The sequence below is a fragment of the Macrotis lagotis genome, chromosome 1 (assembly GCF_037893015.1).
Source record: "Macrotis lagotis isolate mMagLag1 chromosome 1, bilby.v1.9.chrom.fasta, whole genome shotgun sequence".
In the NCBI taxonomy this organism is placed as follows: domain Eukaryota; kingdom Metazoa; phylum Chordata; class Mammalia; order Peramelemorphia; family Peramelidae; genus Macrotis; species Macrotis lagotis.
Window position 1 is genome coordinate 478,914,048 of NC_133658.1, and position 20,995 is coordinate 478,935,042.

Sequence of the window (20,995 nt, forward strand, 5' to 3'; positions counted from 1 at the left end):
CTTATTAAATATAATTTTTAATGTTTCATGATCTAAAAAAGATACTTTTAATATTTCTGCTTTTAACCATAACATTTTTATCTCCTAACAGAACATCAATCTTTGTAGAAGTACCATGAACAGCTGAAAAAAGGATGTATTCCTTTCTATTTTCATTCAGTCCTCTCTATTATCTATCATATCAAGTCTACCTAAAATTCTATTCACTTCTTGACTTGTTTCTCATTTATTTTTGCTTAGATTTATTTGGTGCTGAGAAGGGAATATTAAAGTACTTTACTATTATAATACTACTATCTATTTACACCTGCCATTCATTTTCTTTTAAAAATTTAGATGCTACAGTTATTTCATAAAGATGAAGCACTGATATTGCCTCATTGTCTATGGTACTTCTGAATCAAAATGTAGCTAGTCTTCATCTCTTTTAATTAAATCTATGTAAGCATCTTTAGATCATGCATCTTTGGTTCAACTAATTAAATCTACTTTAATTAAATCTATTTGATTGAAATCAGTTTTGCTTCCCCTGACTTTTTTACATCAGCTGAAGCATGATGAATTCTATTCTCTTTATTTTAATTGTATTTCTCATTCTTAAATGTGTCTCTTTTGCTGGATTGTGATTTTTACTACATTCCGTTATCTTTGCCCTTTTATGGGTAAGATAATATTTGTAAAGCACTTATTATAATGTTTGCCATATAGTAGTTATTCTATAAATTCTCTTTTCCTCCAAGCAGATATGCAACAAGGGAATGGTTAAACAAACTGTGATAGATGAACATAACAGAATAATAGTGCAATATAAGGAATGATATATATTAAGACTAAGGATCAAAATAAAGAGTTGGGAGGGACCTTAGAGATGATCCAATCCAACTCTCATTTTGCAGATGAGAAAACTGAGGCTAACAGTAGTTAAGAGACTTGCCCTAGGGGGTAGCTAGGTGGCATAGTGGATAGAACATGGGTACTGAAGTCAGAGGTCCAATCTGTTTTGGCACTTGATACTAGCTATGTGACTGCCTCACCAAAATAAGTTAGAGAAAGAGAAGAGAGATTTGCCCAGAGAGACATGGCTATTAAGTATCTGAGAAAAGATTTTTCTTGAGTCCAAAACCTGAATTCTATTCCTATGCTATCAAATACTCAGAAGGCAATCTGTAGGGTGAGGTCTAATAGTGGTGCCTGAATGTGAAAACAAAATAAAAAACTAAATAGTTGATTGGTTTGTTCTTGCCAATTTGCCTCTTGCTGGCCAAGACAAAAAAAATAACTCTATTCATGAGGGATTCTCTAGAATCAATCGATAAGCATTTATTAAACATACCTGCTATGTGCCAAAAAAAATTGGGAACTAGATTTACTGACTTAATGAAGAGGATGTCTCTATTTCAGGTAACCAAAAGAGTATAACATTATTCCATTCCCAAAAAATCCCACTAAAGTTAGAGAGGACCAGAAGGAGTTCCAAATTCATATTTCTTAAAAGAAGAGTAGTTAAACTTATTCTCAGGGACAAGAAACATGGGAAGGATGAAGGAAAAAGAAGCAATATTCTTACCTTGAATCTGGTATTAAAAAGGCCCATCTTAAAAATAAGCTCTTTGTGCTCATAAAGTCCTCGAAGTCCCTGAAGGCACTTTAGCCGCACCTCTGCCTGCTGTAAAATAAAAAAGACTGCTACAATCACAATCAATGTGTACAGAAACAACTTCTGAAATTTACAGACATTTTAACAAATCTTCAAAAAATTTTCTGGCATGAACCAAAGATGCTAGGTAATCTGCTAAGTGCTGGGGATACAACAAAAAATGAAACACACTGGTATTAAGATGTTTAACTTCTATCAAGAGAGATGACCTATTCATGTGTTAAATATATACAAAATAAATATAAGGGAGGAGAAACTGAGAAATGTTTCATGTAGAAGACAGTGGTACTTATTTAATCTTTCTTCAGTCATATCCTTCTCTTTATGACCCCTTTTGGGGTTGTCTTGGTAAAGATACTAGAGTGGTTTTCCAGTTCCCTCTACAGATCATTTTGCAGATGAGGAAATTAAGGCAAATGGGGTTTAAAAGACTTGCCCAGGGTCACACAACTACTAAGTGGCTAAGGTTGAATTTGAATTCAGAAATTGAGTCTTCCCAACACTATACCCAACATTCCATTTACTGCACCACCTAGCTAGTCCCATAGAAGAGGGTGTTTGAGCTTAATCTTGAAAGTGAGGAGTCCTCTGAGGTGAAGGTAAAGGTCTAGAGGATGGGAGATGGAGGGCCATGTGTGAAAATCAGAAAAAATGCCAAGACTGAGTCTTAGAATATTGTATAAAGAAGAAAGTGAGTTTAGGACCTGGTTGTAAAAAGTTTTAAAAGTGAAATAGAAGACTTTTTATCCCTTAAGTAATAAGGAGTCATTGGTATCATTTCCACAACCAAAAACATATTTATGCTCCTATTTCAGAAATATATTCTTGAGATTAAATTTTAATGACAAACCAGAATCTGTGGAGTATTTAATAACAGCAAATATTTAAGTGATTCACAAAGATTGGTCAGGGAAATAAGGAAGGGAAAATCATTATAAGTATTATTACTATTATTATTTTTTGCTCCCAAGGGGAGAGGTAGATATTATGAAATTTTTTAAACTTAATTTTCCTTTTCTATTTTCATTTTATACTTTTATTTTATTTTACATCCTCTCTGATCCCCCCCACAGTTGTGTTCTACCTGCCACAAATGGACTGCTTCAATAGAAGATGTAGGAATAAGATTTTTCTCAATTTATGTTAGTTACAATGTCCTGCACCAAGATTCCATTACATCAGCACAAAATGATTAACAAAAATCCAACAAGAAAACAATCTATAGGGCTAGTGCCTGCAATGCTCTTGGATTCAATGCACAGACATTTAAAATAATAGCATTTTCAGGCACCATTACTTTTTTTTTTAAGGTTTTTGCAAGGCAATGGGGTTAAGTGGCTTGCCCAAAGCCACACGGCTAGGTAATTATTAAGTGTCTGAGACCGGATTTAAACACAGGTACTCCTGACTCCAGGGCCAGTGCTTTATCCACTGTACCACCTAGCCGTCCCCACGAATTACTTTTTCAAAGAAACAGATCAAGTCAGAAATCAATCAAGAAAAAAGCTGGGAGGCAGCTGGCTAGGTGGCAAAGCAGATAGAGCACCAGCCCTGGAATCTGGAGTTCAAATCCAGTCTCAGACACTTAATAATTAGCTAGCCGTGTGGCTTTGGGCAAGCCACTTAACCCCATTGCCTTGCAAAAACCTTTAAAAAAAATAAAAGGGGTGGGGGGCGGCTAGGTGGATACAGCACTGGCCACCAGCCTTGGAGTCAGGAGTACCTGGGTTCAAATCCGGTCTCAGACACTTAATAATTACCTAGTTGTGTGGCCTTGGGCAAGCCACTTAACCCCATTTGCCTTGCAAAAACGTTAAAAAAAAAAAAAAAGAAAAGAAAAAAAACTGGAAAACACAAAGCAGGAATTATTTGAAAATTTTACTAAATTTTCCAAAACAACAGTCTTTGGCACTGAAGTGGCTAATCAATTTTTTTTTCCTGGGTTCATTGGTTTCCTTTTTAAAGCCAAGTTAACAATGATCTATAAAGTTGATATTTAGCCACAAAATATGAAGAACTTGCTCTGCTGATTCTTTGGTGTCAGTGTCCTATCAATAAAAATAGCCCATCTCAGAGCCAAAATTGAACTATCTGGGAATAATATAAGGCTTCAAGATTTAATTTAATTTATTCAGAGTTCATCAGTCACCTCAAAAAATGTAAATCTTATCAACTTTACTGCCTATTTAAGATTATAACAATATAAACAGAAATATACAAATATATAAAAATTCAGTTTCATTTTATTGTTTTATATATAGTTTTATATGAATGTATAAATTATAATGACCAAACTTAGCACCAAATGTATTCCCCTACAACATTTCAGAGGTGAGGAACTATGGATGTGAAATATTATAGTCAAAAATGGTCAATGATTGGATTGGTTTTGTTATTTTTAACTCAAGAAAAGTATCACTAGATATGGGAAGGAAGAGGGGCATATACAGAAATTAATGTCATGCACAATAGACTTCAAACAAATCATTCTATAAGTAAAAGAAACTTGATTGTTTCATAGTGCTAAATTACATTTTGAAAAATAATTCCACAAAGTTGACAACCCAATAGCAATTGGTAGGTAACAATTAAGAATAAGTTTTTAGAATAATTTCTAGTTGTTTTATTTTCTTAAGAAAAGAAAAGGAAGAAAACTCACCTTATCATATAACATCCAACCAAGATATTTCAAGTAACTATCATTTAAAAACATATTTGGGTATAATTTCAGCCAACTTCCCATCTCCTCAATGCAAACGATTCTGATTTCAGGAATAACATCACTGTGAAAACAATGTTAGAAATATATTTAAGAATAAATAGTAATAATTTTGTACTAAGTACAACTGGAACAACATAATTAAGAGTTCTTAAGTCTGAAAATTTAGTCAAACCTAAGAACAAAACTTTTAATACTTATCCTAGTGTTAAAATATGTATTAATAATATCAAAGAAACCAAAAATCCTTTTCAATCAAAGTGATTAAAAAAAAGTCCAAGTTATTTTAAAATTTTCAACAGCCCAGTCAATCAGCAGCCTAAATCAAAAGTTTAAAGTAACCCAGTGGTGATCAAGATACACTGAAATGAAAGTATAGACAAACAACTGAAAACTGCCTTGGTAATTCCAAAAAGGGAAGTCATTTATAGTTAAGTGAGAAGATCAATGAGATAAGGGAAAAGTTTCCTGGGCAAGTATTTGAGATGAGACTTTTAATATACATAATAGTAGCAACAAACAGCTCATGAGAAGGGATGGAATTCTAACTAAAAAGAATAGCAGAAGCAAGAGAACAGAGAAGAAAAATTTGAGATCTTAATAAGTAAAAAGGCAATACATTTTGCCTGTATTGTAGGGAATATGAAGTGAAAGATAAGAAAAGAAGTTCCTATTAGATTGTGAAGCTCTTTACATGCCAAAATAAGGAGTTTAGCCTTTATTCAATAGCATCCAGAAGTGGCAAGGCATAGTGGACAGAGAGCTGGAGAGACAAATTCAAAACCAGAAAGAACCAGGTTCAAGTCTCATCCTCACCCTTCCTGACTGTGAAGCCCTGGACAAGTAACTTAACTTCCCAGAGCTCTAGGCAGCTCTCTAAGGCTGTCAGTTACAGAAAAGATGTTGATATATATTAGTAAAGAGTTTTTTATCAAGAAGTTCCCTACAATTATGAAGTCACAGTTCTAGTCTCTAGTCCCAATCCTATCAATACCTAATCTATCCTGCACCCCTCATTTTATAGATAAGAAAACTGAGGTCTAGGGAGGGAGGTTAAATGACCTGTCCAGGGTCACATGGAAAGAAAGTTTCAGAGGCAGTATCTGAACACAGGTCTTCTGCCTAGAGCCAGTTTTACTTCTACAATGGACAATAAAGAATTATTAAAAGTAGTTTGAGTTGGATAGTTGATATAATCAAAGTTGTTCTCTAGGAAAATAATCTGACAGGAAATATTGGTAGAGATTAGAGATGAAAAAGACTATTAAGATACTCTTGAAATCAACTAGGTAAGAGATAATGAAATTTTCTAAGAGGAAAACGGAGAATAGAGAAATGGGATGTGAAAAGAAATGACCAAGACAAAAGATAGAATTTAACTGCTTAGACAACGATGGAAGATGAGGAATGGAGAGGAATCCATCTCTATGGCTTAAAGTAGTAACAATACATTCAAAGGGAAAATCCTGAAGGGCAGAAAACATGCTGTGTATGAGTTTGTTTTAGAAAAAAAATTTTTAAACAACTAATATCCTTACCGATAGCGCTGCACAAAGGTCCCTTTAAAAAGCGCATTCATCATATTTTCAATTTCCACAGGTTTTTGCTGACACTGAAAGACAAAAAGTGTGGCAACTACAATCCACCATCCTAAAGAATTTATAACAGCAAACTGAAGAAATCAAGCAATGATGTTTCAGGGCTCAAGTATTTGTACCTACTCTCTCAGTTGACCATCATGGCCCTAAGGCTATGGATTTTATAACTTTTTCTTCTCTAGCTTCCAAGAGCACAAAGGTCCTTTAGCTACTGCCATCACATGTACCTTCTACTCCTTCCTCCCAAAAGGTTGCAGATTTTCCATGATTCCAGAATGCTGAAGTCAAGTTTGACCACTAAGGTCCTTTCCAACTCTTAAGATTTGGATGCCTTTGTTTGGTCCAAAACAACTAGCTTGATATTAGGGAATATTTATTTGTAAAATGCTAAGAGATTATCATGAAATATGAGACAAGTGTTAGCATAGACTCTACAGAGACTTGGGATCAAATTATGCTTCTGATGCTTACTTCTAGCTATGTGGCCTTAAGTGATAATTTCTCAGTCTCTTTTTAATCATGGTAATTGTGAACATAAGTGCTTCACAAACCTTAAACCACTGGGTAAGTTATTTATTATTTGCAACCAAGACATGGTAGGAAAAAGAGAGAAGGAAATGTTGCTTTTCTCATGGAACATATAATGTGGTAACTAATTCTATCATCTGACCAACTTAGAATTTTCACTCAGAATCTTAACCAAGATCCTAAGTGCAAAACTGATAGCCTTAGAGTTAATGCTTATAACTTGGAATAGAAATAGAAATGGTACCAGGATGCTAGAAACACAGGCATAAAAGAATTGCAAAAAGAGGATCTATAAGCATTCATGTCTGGGGTAGCATGAAATAAAATTCTTTTATAATTAGGTGATCACTACTATTTTAAAAATTCCATGTAACTTCAAAAGCTGACTAAAAATGACTGGTTATTTATTTTCTATTTCTCATTTTCAAAATCTCTGATGTATATTGTTGAGAGACAATGTAGCTCAGTGAACAGAAAGTCAAATCCAGAATCAGGAAGAACAGAGTTCTAGCACTACCTCTGACAAAACTAACTGTAAGCCAGTCATTTAATGTCACATGGCCCCAGGAAACTGTGTAAGACTACATAAGTTACAGAATAGTTGTTGATCTATATGGTTAAAGAGTTTCCTCATGGCGAATTCCCAATACCAAAGAAATCACAAGTCTGCCCCCCCCCCCCAAAGGAAATTAGTCCACACCTGAAAGGAAAGGGGGTGGGGAGGGAGGAGGTAACTGTACTCCAAAGTGGATCATAAGTACTTAACCCACAGTACGAACTATCAGACCTCTTTCCTTTTTCTGTCAAGCTCGTCCAATCTAGGACCATTTTCGCCCTCAGGGGTTCTATTCTTCTCTACTTCATAAAGCTGCTGAGCATTATGGATGCTGACATCAAGATTCTGAATTACACTCACAAGTGCTGTCACCAGCTTCACTGCTGAAATGCAAGAGATTTTTAAACAAACAAATGTCACTGAATTAAATGGCTTTAAGCATAAAAATTTCATCTTCTAAGCACCAAAAGAGAAGAAATAAAACAGAAAATAAGGTAAAAGAAGAGACATAGCAAAGGTAAATGAGCTAATCACAGTATACATTCTAAGACCAGTTATAATTAAAATATAAACACCCTGACCATAAAATTACTTAAACAAATTAAATATTCAATACTATAAAAGAAAATGATATGTCACTTAAGAAAGATCAAAAAACATTTTACTACATCAAAGCATATGTTCCAGCAGCATTTGAGCTCACTAAATGCTCTTAGATAAGGTACATAATATATATAAACATAAAGAAGGAAGAATAAATAAGTCAAGACAGGCCAGGGAAATATAATTCACTAGCCTAAAAAAAACACCAAAATAAGACCCAAAACCCTGGGGGTGGTTGGAGGGATCACACAAAATAATATCATTTCTTCTTTAGTAACCACAGAATTAGTCTTTAATCAAATGGTAAGGCACTTTTTCCCCAATTTTCCCTATTACACTAGAAATTGTCATTTTTGCTCTTATTTTGATTAATAAGCTATCTATTTTATGATAATGAATTCACAGCAAAATAGTTCCAAATTGAGATAATGCTTGAGGCTCCCAAGTCACCTACATTTAATTAGTAAATTTTTTTAAATAAAAAAATCTTCCCTCAAATTCTTTCCAATAAATAAAATACTTATTAAGTCAGATTATTTAGCACTGAGTAAAGTATCTAGGGAAATAGAAAGAAATATAAGAAACAGTTTCTGTCACTTGCCCCCAAAGAAAAGATATGAGCATATACCTTCCCTTCATCCTTGCAAAGATGGGTACTTTGGTTGTGAAAACCTGCATATGATTGGTTAAAAAGTTGGCTAGTTTTATGAACTTTTTTTTTATTTTTTGTTTTTTCACTCTTTGTTACAGTAGATGGCGGGGGGGGAGAAGAATATATCAGTAAATGTAAGTGATTAAAAAATAGTAATATAATTTTCAAAGGAAGTCCCTTATTTCAAGGAACTTAAAAAGGTATTTGGGGAGACGAGATATATACACACATGAAAAGGATCATAATATAAGACAGCATATGATGAGTTCCAAGTAAGAAATACGGACAATAAGGGCAATAATTCAGAGAAGTCTACAATGATAGGCTAGGATGGTGAAGGAAGGCCTCACGGAGGAGATCAGACTTGAAGAATAAAAAGAATCAGAACAGATAGAGGTGAGAAGGGTATGGAAGCATTCTAGGGAAATGGCATCAACAAAGGCACAAAGGCAAGAAAGATGTATTCAAGGTACAAATGAGTAGAATATTTAGATTTAAGAGTTCTGCTAGACAGTAATGTTGGAGGTAAAGGGCAGAGTAGATTCAAATGCTACCTTTGTCCAAGTTTGACCATAGTAAGCAGTTTACATCTAGAACCAAGTGACACATACGTTTGTATCATCATAGGAAAGAAGCAAATCCACATAATAAAACAATATAAAAGTACAAGGAACTTCCTCTGAACCTGCAATAATAATTGCCACCTGCATGCCTTTGCTCACTCCATTCCTCTTGTCTAGAATGTTCTCTTTTCAACTTAGCATACTATTTCACTTTTTCCCTAAATTTTTATCTCACCACCCCAATCCATGTAGTTTCTCTGTCTTCTTAACCCTAAATCAATTTTTCTTTTGGCATTTGATCATAAGTTATACAATAAACTGTTAGTTTGTAGGCATCAGTCTTCTCTCCCCAACTAGCTCACAAACTTTTTGAAGTCTAAAACTACCACAAATTTAATTGCTTCTCATTATATCTCCCACAACCCTGCCATAGTGCTTGAAAACACAATAGGTTATGTTTAAAAAAATATAAGGAAATAAAAATAAAAGGAAATAAAAGGAAAAAAAAAGGTTTCAAAGTACTGGTCCTGGAGTCAGGAGAACCTGAGTTCAAATCCAGCCTCAGACACTTGATACTTACTAGCTGTGTGACCTTGGACAAGTCACTTACCCCATTGCCTCACAATAACTAAAATAAAATTTTCAAAAGATGATAAATAAACCTAAAAGTCAACTCCATGACCCAAAAGGGTCATGATGATATTGGTTCTAAACCACATTTAGATTCTTCCTTCCACAACTACAACCAACATAATACCCCAAAGTGTAATGCTAGAAGAGGTGGGTAAGAACTGACCTGCTAATGTACTGGTATGCCTGAATGCTCTCACTACAGAGCCTGTGAGTCCTGAAAGAAGGGAAGTGATTGTGTTCATCAGATAACCATCATAGAGAATGCTGTACTGACACTGTTGAATTAACACTGCTGTAAATTCACAGAAATTAGCCTTAAATTTTTTCCAGTGGGGTCCAGGCTTAACAATTGGGTAACCCTCATCTTCCTGTATTTGGGAAAAAGAGAGAGACAAAATAAGGTGATTAAATTAAGATGAAAAAATAATGCATAAAAAAATAAAGCTTAAAGCAAGTCATTGGGTTTTGCTTGTGTCAGAAAAATTACCCAAGTGTAAATGTAAAACAAAAGCTTTGTATTCAGAAAAGAAAAAAGCTAAATTACAATGTCTTATCATATCTAAGGCCACTGAGTCACTGCCCATATTTCCTATATCACAAACAAAAGAACATAGCACATCAGAGACTGGATAAAATCTACACTAATTAAAGTCATTAATAGCAATGTAAGAAACTGACAACCAATTAAAAAGTTCAAGGTTAATTTTTCTGATTTTTCAAAATTATCCAAAGATTCTGAGTTATGTATATTTATACTATGGACCCATCCCCATTCTACCAAAATCCTACACAATAAAACCACTCAGTCATAATTTAATTTTTCAGAGCTTCTTCCCAGTTCTATCTCCTCAAAATTCATTTGTTTAGAGTTTATTTTTTAAGCTTAAATATTTGTCCTACAGGAAAACACTTATGTAGAGGACTTTGAGTAAACTCCCACTTTTGACAAGAATTCTCTCAAAAGTTAATATAAGCTATATAGATTTGCTTTATTTTTCTACTGCGAAATACTACATTGAGTGAAATAAATTACTAAAACATCATGAAATGGTTGCCTATACCTCTAAGCTAGCACAACTAGAAATGTTGATATGAAAAAAGTACAAGTTTAACAGTATGAGAAAATATGATATATTTTATCTCTTAAAAAACATTCTGAAATTTGGTTTTACCATAATCTTTCAAGAATGGCTTTTAAACAAAAGATGATTTAGTTCTATTCTGTCTTCCTGAACAAGAAAGCCTATCCAATGAACCACATGGTAAAAACTTTAACCTCTAATCCTACATGAAATTTATCCACATTTAAGTTAATTCCCCTGCTATTGTCCCATACAATTGCCTCACTGTGATACAAAGGTGACAACTCGGTCAATGTCAAATCTCAAAAGTCTATGTCAGCACAGCTGAAAAATTTTAAGTAAGAGTCTAGTAACAAATAGTGACCTAAAGTTCATTACCAAAATTTTTCCTGATACATGGTTCAAGTACCAGGTAATTCTGAGAGAAGGTTATTAGAGGATACTGAGTGCTGTTGATATCATATATAGTCCAATAAATTAGATATGTATGTATGTACACTACAAATGCTACCATCCATTTGGTCCCAGTCAACCTGCTCTCAGTGTCAATCCTTAAAGATGTTCCCCCACAGCATGGAGCTTGCATTCGTCAATTTGCCCATGAGTTCTTGTTAAATTGTATTCCAAGATGTCAGACTGTCTAATCAACAGCAAATTAGGAATTAACTAATAAATACCATATAACCATAGCCATCAATGTCAACACAAGAACCAATTCTACCAACTATATTAGTTTTGATTCTAAAGTTTGAAGAGGAGTTAAACTTCTAACTGACCTTTTAGAGCAAGTTTCCACCCTATTATCTTTGCTACTTTATTTGGAATAAGTCAAATATATTTCAGTTTGGAAATAACTACTACAGGCTAACTAAGCCTGTGAAGATGTTCCATTTTATTGTTTTTGTTTTTTGGATTTTTGCAAGATATTGGGGGTTAAGTGATTTGCCCAAGGTCACACAGCTAAGTAAGTATTAAGTGTCTGAGGCCACATTTGAACTCAGGCCCTCCTGATTCCAGAGTTAATGCTCTATCCATTGTACTACCTAGCTGCCCCAAAGATGTTTCACTTTAATGTCACTAATCCAAGTTGAGTAACGAAGAGGCTACATGGTATAGTGGAAAGAGTGCTAAACTTGGAGTCAAGAAACAACTAGGTTCAAGTCCCACTTCCAACAATAAACCAGTTATGGTCTTAAGCTCCAATTATCTCATGTATAAACTGGAGATAATAATACCAGTAGAATTCTAGGGTTATTGGGAGGATCAAATGAGATGACTTATGCAAAATGTTTTGTAAACCTTAAAAAGTTAAAAATGCTAGCTGCCATCAATATTATTATTGTTATTAGGTTGCAATAACACCTTCTCCTGAGTCTCAGAAGGACTTTGATGGTTATAGGTAGTGTGTGCCTCCTCTCTTATGTTTAGGTCACTATCAGACTATAAATAATAATAATGTTACTATAGCTATCACTATATTTATGCAAAGTATTAGGAAAGCAAGACAACATACCATGAAATCTTAATAATCACTTATCAAAAAAGTACTTAAGTTTCAAAATATGCATGGCAGTGTATGAGCTGTCAGACACAGAGAACCCATCAAGATATTTAGAATATTACAATTTATAGTGTCACACAGACAGAAAATAGTGTTATTAAAATATTAATTCAATTCACAAATAAAAAACAAGATAATTCCTTTAATTTCATGTACATGACTAGAACTTGACAAATATACAACCTCTGAAAAGAAGAAAAACAAGCAAAGGTTTTACCAACTCCATTGGCCATGTCACTGTTAAGATCCACGGACGAGCCATAATTCTTTTATACTGCAACCCTGTTTCCTATAAATGATTACACACACATACACACACACACACAAAAAAAAAAGACTTTAATTTATATTTTAGGAGGATTTGAGTCCTCCTAAAGTTCATATTGAACTTCAAATACAGATTGACACTTCAAATGCATATACAAATGAAATAAAAGCATAAATAACAAAACTACAATTATAGAAAATGGAATGATATTTTTCCAACTCTCACTGAAGTAATTTTGCTTTTACTAACTTATATTTTAAGAAATAGAGGCAGCTAGGTACGCAGTAGATAAGAGCCCTGGTCCTGGAGTCAAGAGGACCTGAGTTCAAATATGAACTCTGATAATTAATAATTATCTAGCTGTGTGACCTTGGGCAAGCCACTTAACACCATTGCCTTTAAAAAAAAAAAAAGGAAAAATATTTTAAGAAATCTCCTGAGCTGAGTCATGACTTTCATTCATTCTAGATCTGGGAGATTTTCTTCTATTATCCAATACTAAACATACTCACAGACCCTAAGAAATTATAACTCCTAATAAGGGTACCAAGTCCAATGGCCACATATCTAATTCAAACAGATTTTATCCCTAAACTTTCAACTAAGTTAGAATTATTTTTACCAAAAAAAACTTTTGTACATGTTGATATGTGGTTCTCAAATATCACAAATAGCTGTATTTAAATGCTCCCTATAAAACCTTGCACAGAATGAGATTATCAAGTTAAAAAATCATTAAATTAAAAAAAATCTAATGGGATTCTCTCATAAGATGGAAGAAAAATATTATCAGAGGTTTTTGATTATGAGCTTGTAAATAAAACCACTTTCATATTTCAATCTCACTTATTCAAAGTCATGACTAATTTAGTCTTCATGTGAAATCTATAATGTATAAAGGGACAGAGAGAAAAAAATCCTTCCCCTATATTCTATGTTCGTTTTTCTTTCTTTGTTTTATTTTTTTTTTAAAGGAGTATAGCCTAATATAGGATTTCTTAAACTTTTCTGAGTTATAAGTCACTTTTGGCAATCTGGTAAAGCCTATGGACCTCTTCTCAAAATGTTTTTAAATATGTAAAACAAAATGAACAGAACTACAAGGGAAATCTAGTCATAGCTGAAATTCTAAGTTATTTCAAATTCAACACATGAATTAAATCTTACCTCATCAAACTTCTCAATCATTTTTTTCAAAATGTCAGAGCTATGTAAACTTTTGTACATCTCAGCAGTCACCATCCCTAGATATAATGAATGGGAAAAATGTTAAGAATGATGGCGTCAAATATAAACAAATAGACTAATATTAGATTCATAGCTTGAGGCAATATGATACAGTAGAAAGACTAGGCTTGTTAAGAGAGGACAGAGGTTCAAATTCTAGGTCTTATTTATTAATTCTAGTGTGACCAGAAGCAAATTATTTAACCTCTTAAATCTTCAGTTTCTTCTTGTGTAGAAGAATGGAATTGAACTCAGTGAAAATCACCTCTAAGGTTAAACCTATGGTCCTAAAATCCCTGGTACTTATATTAAGTCATTTTCAAAGTTATCTTTCTTTGAAGAGAATATTCATACAACCTTCAAAATGACCCAAAAGAATCCTTAACTACAAATCATGTTAAGCATCTGATGGAAGCATCCAGGACTAAAGGACAGATATAGGGCCAAAAAACAGACATGAAAGTAGGCATTTCACTAAACCCCTGTAGACACTAAAAGGTCATACTCTTAATTTTCAAAGCATTCTGTAAAAATAAATAAATAAAAAAAATTACTTTCCCCCCTTCTACAAAGTCCAAAACTTTTCCAATTTAGGAACACACCAACAGGGATGACTTCAGCTACAAGGGTCTTTCCACTCAATAACCAATGGTCTCCTAGATAAATCAACCATCCAGGAAAATCCTAATGTGCCCTAATTCTAAAAACTAAGGTCAGTGAATTAAGACTATGGAATAGCAATGAATGCAAGATTCAGCTCAGAACTAACTAAATGTTCTGAGTATGTATTCTACAAATGCCCACAAGGAAACAATTACCTTGACAGCCAGAACACTGAATAAAGAAATGGATGAGGTCCAGAAGTGCCAAATCCCTGTCTTCTTTATAGGCTTCAATCCAGTCATCTACCACTGACTGACAAGAAACAAACAGCCGATGTTTAGAACAGAAAACAACTGAATCCCTTTGAAATACTAGTATTGGAAGACCACCCACCTTACAAACCATGTCAAATCAAGCTTTTATTATATAAATAGTTCCTTTTCAGTGAACCTGTCTAAGTCTAAACTATATCACAATCAAGTTTTGAATTAATTTCTTCTAGATCAGAAAAATCAACATTAAGAATGACAACTGTAAAAAGCTTAGTACGAGAGCCATGCATATACTAGGATGATGTACTCTATAAAATTAGTTCTTTTTCTCAATACACTTATGCAAAGTTAGTTCACACTTGTTCTGAAATTTAACTAGTAACCACTCATAATAGCATATATTTACATACTACACATTCAAATGAAGAAAAACAAAAAAGGGAGGGCACATATATCAATTAGTTAATACTCATGTATAAAGAAAAAGTATAGGGAGCAGATACATGAAGTATGACCCAAACCCATATATAGGTAGAGCTGAAGGATAAACCTAACAAACAGCACTACTTTACTTAAATAATCAACCTAACTCCAGGTAACAGCATTTCAGCTCTGGAATGTACCTGCATAGCTCTTTTCCCCAAGCTGACCACCTCAAAGAGAGTGACTGCTTCCACTTCTTCAACTTCATCTTCACTGCTCTCGGGATGACTTGACCTCTTCCTACTTGAAATGTTTTTTTTTCTGACGTTGTCACACTGCTCTTGGACCTTCCTTCTCTCTTTCTGAAACAAGTTTTGCAAAGGAATTAACACAAATATGCTTGTCGATGAAACAATCTGGGAATTGAATTCTGTTTTAGCATGAAGTAGAGAAATAGGATTATTCCAAGTCAAATCTTTAACAAAAAATTCTGAAATTCCCTCCAAGTTGGTTATTTGGTTGTGATAAATAGGCTCAAAATATAAGACAGCCAACTGGCTTAAAATTTTTTCAAGATTTTGAGTTTTTAAAGTTTTCTAGTCCAATTAAATTTTGATCAGTGTAAAGCATAAAAACAATTTAAAGACTATCAGAAGGCATTCTGTGGGGGGGGTGGGGGGAGGGAAGTGAGGTTGGGAAATTGTAAAATTCAAAAAAATACAAATAAATGTATATAATGAGAAAAAAAAATTGTCTAGTCCACCTATTTCACTTTGTAACTGACAACTCAGCTAAAACGTCCAAAGAGAGGAAATGACTTATCTAAGGTTATTCAGAAGAATGTAGATTCCTCACCTTTGTATCTAAAATAAAATATAAGCAGAAACCTCAGTTTGTCTTTGTATCCTTAGCACCTAACACAATACTTGATACAGTGAATTCTCTCAAGAATTTCACAGTAAGGGGTGGCTAGGTGGCGCAGTGGATAAAGCACTGGCCCTGGAGTCAGGAGTACCTAGGTTCAAATCCAGTCTCAGACACTTAATAATTAGCTAGCTGTGTGGCCTTGTGTGTGTGTGTACACATATACATGTATACATATATGTATATATATGTACATATATATATATATGTATGACCACTTCAGCAGAATCCAATTAAATACCAATTGAAGGAAAATCCCCCAGTCAAGTTACTAGATTCATGAAATCACATGTGTCAACTTTAAAAATGCAAATTGTTTTCCCATTAAAGAGGTTTTCAAATGCCACTCAACAAGAAAATGAACTCAAATTTATTCCTTAAACAGTCTCTGATTCCAAATCTGCTCATATGCTAGTTGTGACCTATTCAATATCTGACACATCAGTCATTATTTCCCAAGTAGAGGATCTTTTACCTCTCTGTGCTTCAGTTTTCTTGGCTGTCAAATGAAAGGATAGGCTAGATGATCTATCTCTAAGATCTTATCCAGCTTTCAATTTGTTATTCTTTTAATACCATATTTTAATAATAAGCATTTTTAACTCTTCAAAACATTTTTAAAAAATTCATTAGGTAACTTGATGTTCCCTATAGTCTTTTTAGTGTTTAAGCAAACACCTCCACCATGATACATGTCTGACTTTATGTAGCATTAATGTCTGATAAATACTGTCTCAGGCCCTTAGCAATTTAACAACCTATATACAAATTGTGAGAAAAATCAGTAAATATTAAAAATGCTGTGCTCGGGGTGGCTAGGTGACGCAGTGGATAGAGAACTGGCCCTGAAGTCAGAAGTACCTGAGTTCAAATCTGGCCTCAGACACCTAGCTGTGTGGCCTTGGGCAAGCCACTTAACCCCATTTGCCTTGCAAAAAAAAAAAAAATGCTGTGCTCATAGTATTTCTTAAATTTAAATAAATTTTCAAATAGTTTTTGAAAAAATGGTTCCTATATTAAACTTTTAGATATTTTCATCTTTTACTTTTAGATATTCTAAGCAAATAATGTATATTTAACAAAATTTAGTGATATAAGTTGAGATAATTTGCAAGGTAATTTTTTTTCTTTTTTGGCTCTAGTGTCTGTACCAAGACCAATCTTCTCTGAAGCTTAACCTTTTAATTAGTTCCTCTCTCTCATTTTCAGTTTTTTAATGTCCACTGGTTCCTATAAACATTCCCAGATATTCAACTTCAAAAATACCACCTGACACTGCTACCACATCAAGCTATTGTACCTCTTCTCCCTTTTAAGTAAACTAGGATCCAATGTAGAAATTCTAGAGTATATACTCATTCACTCGCATGTGGACTCTTCATAATCTGGCTTCCAATTCCACTATTTGATGACAATTGATTTTTCCTAGAATAATAAAGACCTCTAATTTCTAAGCCTAATGACCATTCCCAGGCCTCATTGTGACTTTATTTGCAGTTTTTCAGAATGATATGTACCATTTTCTCTCATGCATATTCTTTCCTCCTTTAGCCTCAACACTGCTCTCTTCAACCAGATCTCTCCTCAGTTTCTTCTGCCAGGATCATCATCCTTATCCTGCACTGGAAACACTTTTAGCCCTAGCCTTGGTCCTGAATCTTCTTCCTCCTTTGCACTCTCAGTAAGTCATCTCAGTGAATTCTCATGGGTTCAATTTTTGTCTCTAAAAAGATTAACTAATCTATATATCTAGTTCTCATATTTCCTGTTTTTCAGTCCTGTTTAAGTGCATGCTAAACAATATTCATCTACAAATCAAATGAGCATTGCAAACTCAAAATACCCCAAACAGAACTCATTATCTTACCCTTTAAACTCATCAATCCTTCAAATTTTTCTATTTCTATTTAGGATACAGTCATCCTTCCAGTCACCTAGGTTTACAGTCATAGAATCCTTCATGACTTTTATCTTCCATATCCAATAAGTTCTTGTCTACAATATCTCTTCCATCTGTACCTTCTCTTCACTTAAACAGTCATTATTCCATTTAAAGCCCTCATTACCTTTCACTTAAACCAGAGGTAGGAGTTTTTTTCTGCCACATGTCATTTGGATATTTATAATATCATTCGAGAGTTATATTTGGTCAAACATGTAATTAATTTATTCCTAAAAAGCTACTAGATTTATTGAATTTTGAGTCCTGCTTGCAGTTGCCTTAGCTACACCAGATCAATATGGGCTGGAGGTTCATACTATTACAATAAAAGACATCTTGAACTCAATTTAGCTAAAACCCAAGTCATTAATCTTTCCCCCCAAATCCTCCTTTCTTCCAAACTTACCCATTTCTCTCAAATACACTACCAATCTTCTGGTGTGCTTGAGATTTGCAATCTTAGCATTAATCAATACTACACTCCTAACTTTCCCTAGTGCTATATATCCTAACAAGTGCCTTAAATATAAATGCCTATAAAGTTATCTATTGCTATAAATACTTTCTCAGTTTCTTACATATCCAAACCCTTCTCTTCACTTACATTGCTATGACATTAATTCAAGTCCACATCACTCATCAATTAGATTATTTTTTAACAGTCTTCTAATTTACTTCATTGCTCCAGGTCTCTCCCTACTCCAGTCCATCCTACACACTGCTACCAAATCAATTTTCTTTAAGCACATACCTGACCATGTGACCTTTCTACTCAATCAAATACTATGGTTTCCTCCTGCTTCTAGGATATAAATTCCTGTTTAACTTTAAATGATCTATACAACTTGGTCTCAATCTAACTTTCCAGTCTCTTTGGACATTAACACCCATAGCCTTGGCCTAATATTCTTTGACTCAGTCAAATTGGCTTTTTCTTTTCCCTTCACACCTCTCATTCTATGACTATGGACCATTTCCCACACCTTGAATTCACTTTCATTAAGATACATAGCAAGCATATATTCTAAAAGGGAGCCTTTCCTGATCCCACAAAATGCTAGTGCCACTACCTTGTATATTTTTGTATTTTTTGTTTTAGATTTGTGAGCTTTTAACATGTACTTGCCTTCACTGCTAGAATATAAGCTCACTGCAAAAAAGAACTGATTCATTCTTTGTCTTTAAATCCCCAGCATATAGCATTATACCTGGCACTTAGTAAATGCTTAATGCATTCTGACTGATTGATTTAAAGTAATTCCTAATACTTTTCCCTGATGGCAGGCTCTTCCCTCTCCAATTCATTCTCTACATAGACACTAAGTGATTTCCATTTTTCAAAAATCTTCATGAGTTTCCTCTTATTTCTAGGATAAAGTAAAAAAAATCGTTTATACTGCACTTCAAGTTCTTCAAAATCTGGCTCCAGTTTCTTCCTAGACTTATAGACTAGAGCCTTCCTACCTTTCCAATCTTCTCCTAATTTACTTCCTTCACTTACAGTGACTCTAGCCTTTTTATTGTTTCATTGTTCCTAACACATTCTTGATTTTTTTTTTTTACCAGTTGTCCCCTATGCTTGAAATCTTTTCCTCCACCATCGCTATTTTCGGGTTTCCCTGGCTTCCTCCAAAACTCTGCTCAGATATCATCTTCTGCAAAAAGTATTTCCCAGTCCCATTTTACACTAATATCTTTCCTCTTAAATTACCTCCACTATGTCCTGAATACATTTGGAATGTAAATAGCTGTTTAAATGTGTTCTTCCTTCATTAACATATGAGCTTCTTGAAAGGATTTTTTTATGTCTTTCTTTATATTCCCAGAATTTACCACAACAACTCTTCAACCATAATAAGCTCTTAATAAATGCTTGTTAACGGACTAATTGATCTCATGCTAATTCCTCTGAAGGTTTTTAATGACACTGATCTATAGTTTTTTTGTTTGTCAGATCATTTCTTCCTGCATCATTTGTGGTTCCTCATATATGTTAAACCCAATTACTACACTGTGTCCTGGCGCTTTTCTACATTCCCTTTCTACTATCTCAATAAGTTATCTAATCATTGGATTCAAATATCATCTCAAAACAGACGATTCCCAAATCTATATATACTCAGGCCTAGTCTCCCTCTGGAGCTATACTACTACTACAGTACTGCTTTTGGACATCTCAAATTCAACCTGTTGAAAATAGAACTCAATCATCTTTCCCCTCAAACCTTACTTTGATTCAAAATTTCCTATTATGGCCACCCAGGCTAATCCTTAACTACTCTCTCATTCCTCAAGACCAATTTGTTCTCAAGTCTTGTTTCTAGTTTCACAATCTCTCTCATATAAGCTTCATTCTCTTCACTCAACTACTTACCACCTTAGAACAAAGCATTCATCACCTTTTATGCAGATTACTGCAACAACTTTCTCATTGATCTTTCTGCCTCACATCTCTCCCCACTCCAATCCAACTTCCATTCAGTTTCCAAATTAATTTTCCTAAAACAGTTTGACCATGTCACCCCGTACACACAATCACTATCAGTAGCACCAGCTTACAAGGATCAAATACAAAATCTTGTTTGATATTTAAACCTCTTTAAAATCTGGCCTCTTCTTTCTTTTATTTTAACCCATTTCTTATATTCTATGATTCAGTCACATTGGACTACTTGCTGTTCCTCACACAATCTAACTCCCATCTCCTTTATCCTTGTACAATCTATCCCCATGCCTAGAACACTCTTCCTTTTTACCTCCTTAACTCAGTTTCCCTAACTTCTTTCAATATTTAGCTCAACTCCCACACTGTTCAGGAGGCCTTTAATCGTAAGACTTACCTCTGAAATTACCTTCTATCTACTCCATATGCAACTTGTATATATTTTATTATTGTTGTGTCTGTCTCTTTTTGGAGTGTAAGCCCTTTGAGGGCCTTTCTTTGGATTCCCAGGGAGTAGTACAATGCCTGACACATAGCAAGCAGGCTTAATCAGTTTTTATTGACTGCTTACTCTCAGGCTCCCCCCCCCCCCACCACCACATCTAATATTCACCAAAGTCTCAACTCCACCTCTCAGAATTCCTCAATTTTTTCATATTACTTCCAGTATGAATTCTTTCCAGACCTCCACGGTTGTTAATCTTCTCTCCCTTCTTAAATGACTTTGTATTTGCTTCTCTA

At 34.1% G+C, this 20,995-nt stretch overlaps 1 protein-coding gene across 8 annotated transcripts in view; it reads right to left on the reverse strand.

The window, feature by feature from the left end:
* LOC141506690 (cohesin subunit SA-2-like) overlaps positions 1–20,995 on the reverse strand; it is a 116,169-nt gene that overhangs the window by 88,446 nt on the left and 6,728 nt on the right. For 5 of the 8 annotated variants that reach the window (XR_012473963.1, XM_074213682.1, XM_074213677.1 and 2 more), the window contains 9 exons: positions 15,146–15,307; positions 14,466–14,562; positions 13,588–13,664; positions 12,370–12,441; positions 9,673–9,877; positions 7,290–7,441; positions 5,915–5,988; positions 4,317–4,440; positions 1,568–1,666 (listed from right to left, as the gene is read on the reverse strand). Coding sequence is in view for 7 of the 8 variants with exons in the window: in XM_074213682.1 (XP_074069783.1) it covers positions 1,568–1,666; positions 4,317–4,440; positions 5,915–5,988; positions 7,290–7,441; positions 9,673–9,877; positions 12,370–12,441; positions 13,588–13,664; positions 14,466–14,562; positions 15,146–15,307 (1,062 nt within the window). In the remaining variant the exon portion in view is untranslated. Of the gene's footprint in view, positions 1–1,567; positions 1,667–4,316; positions 4,441–5,914; positions 5,989–7,289; positions 7,442–9,672; positions 9,878–12,369; positions 12,442–13,587; positions 13,665–14,465; positions 14,563–15,145; positions 15,308–20,995 lie in introns of those variants that run through there. The other 3 variants (XM_074213680.1, XM_074213681.1, XM_074213683.1) reach the window with 3 other exon arrangements.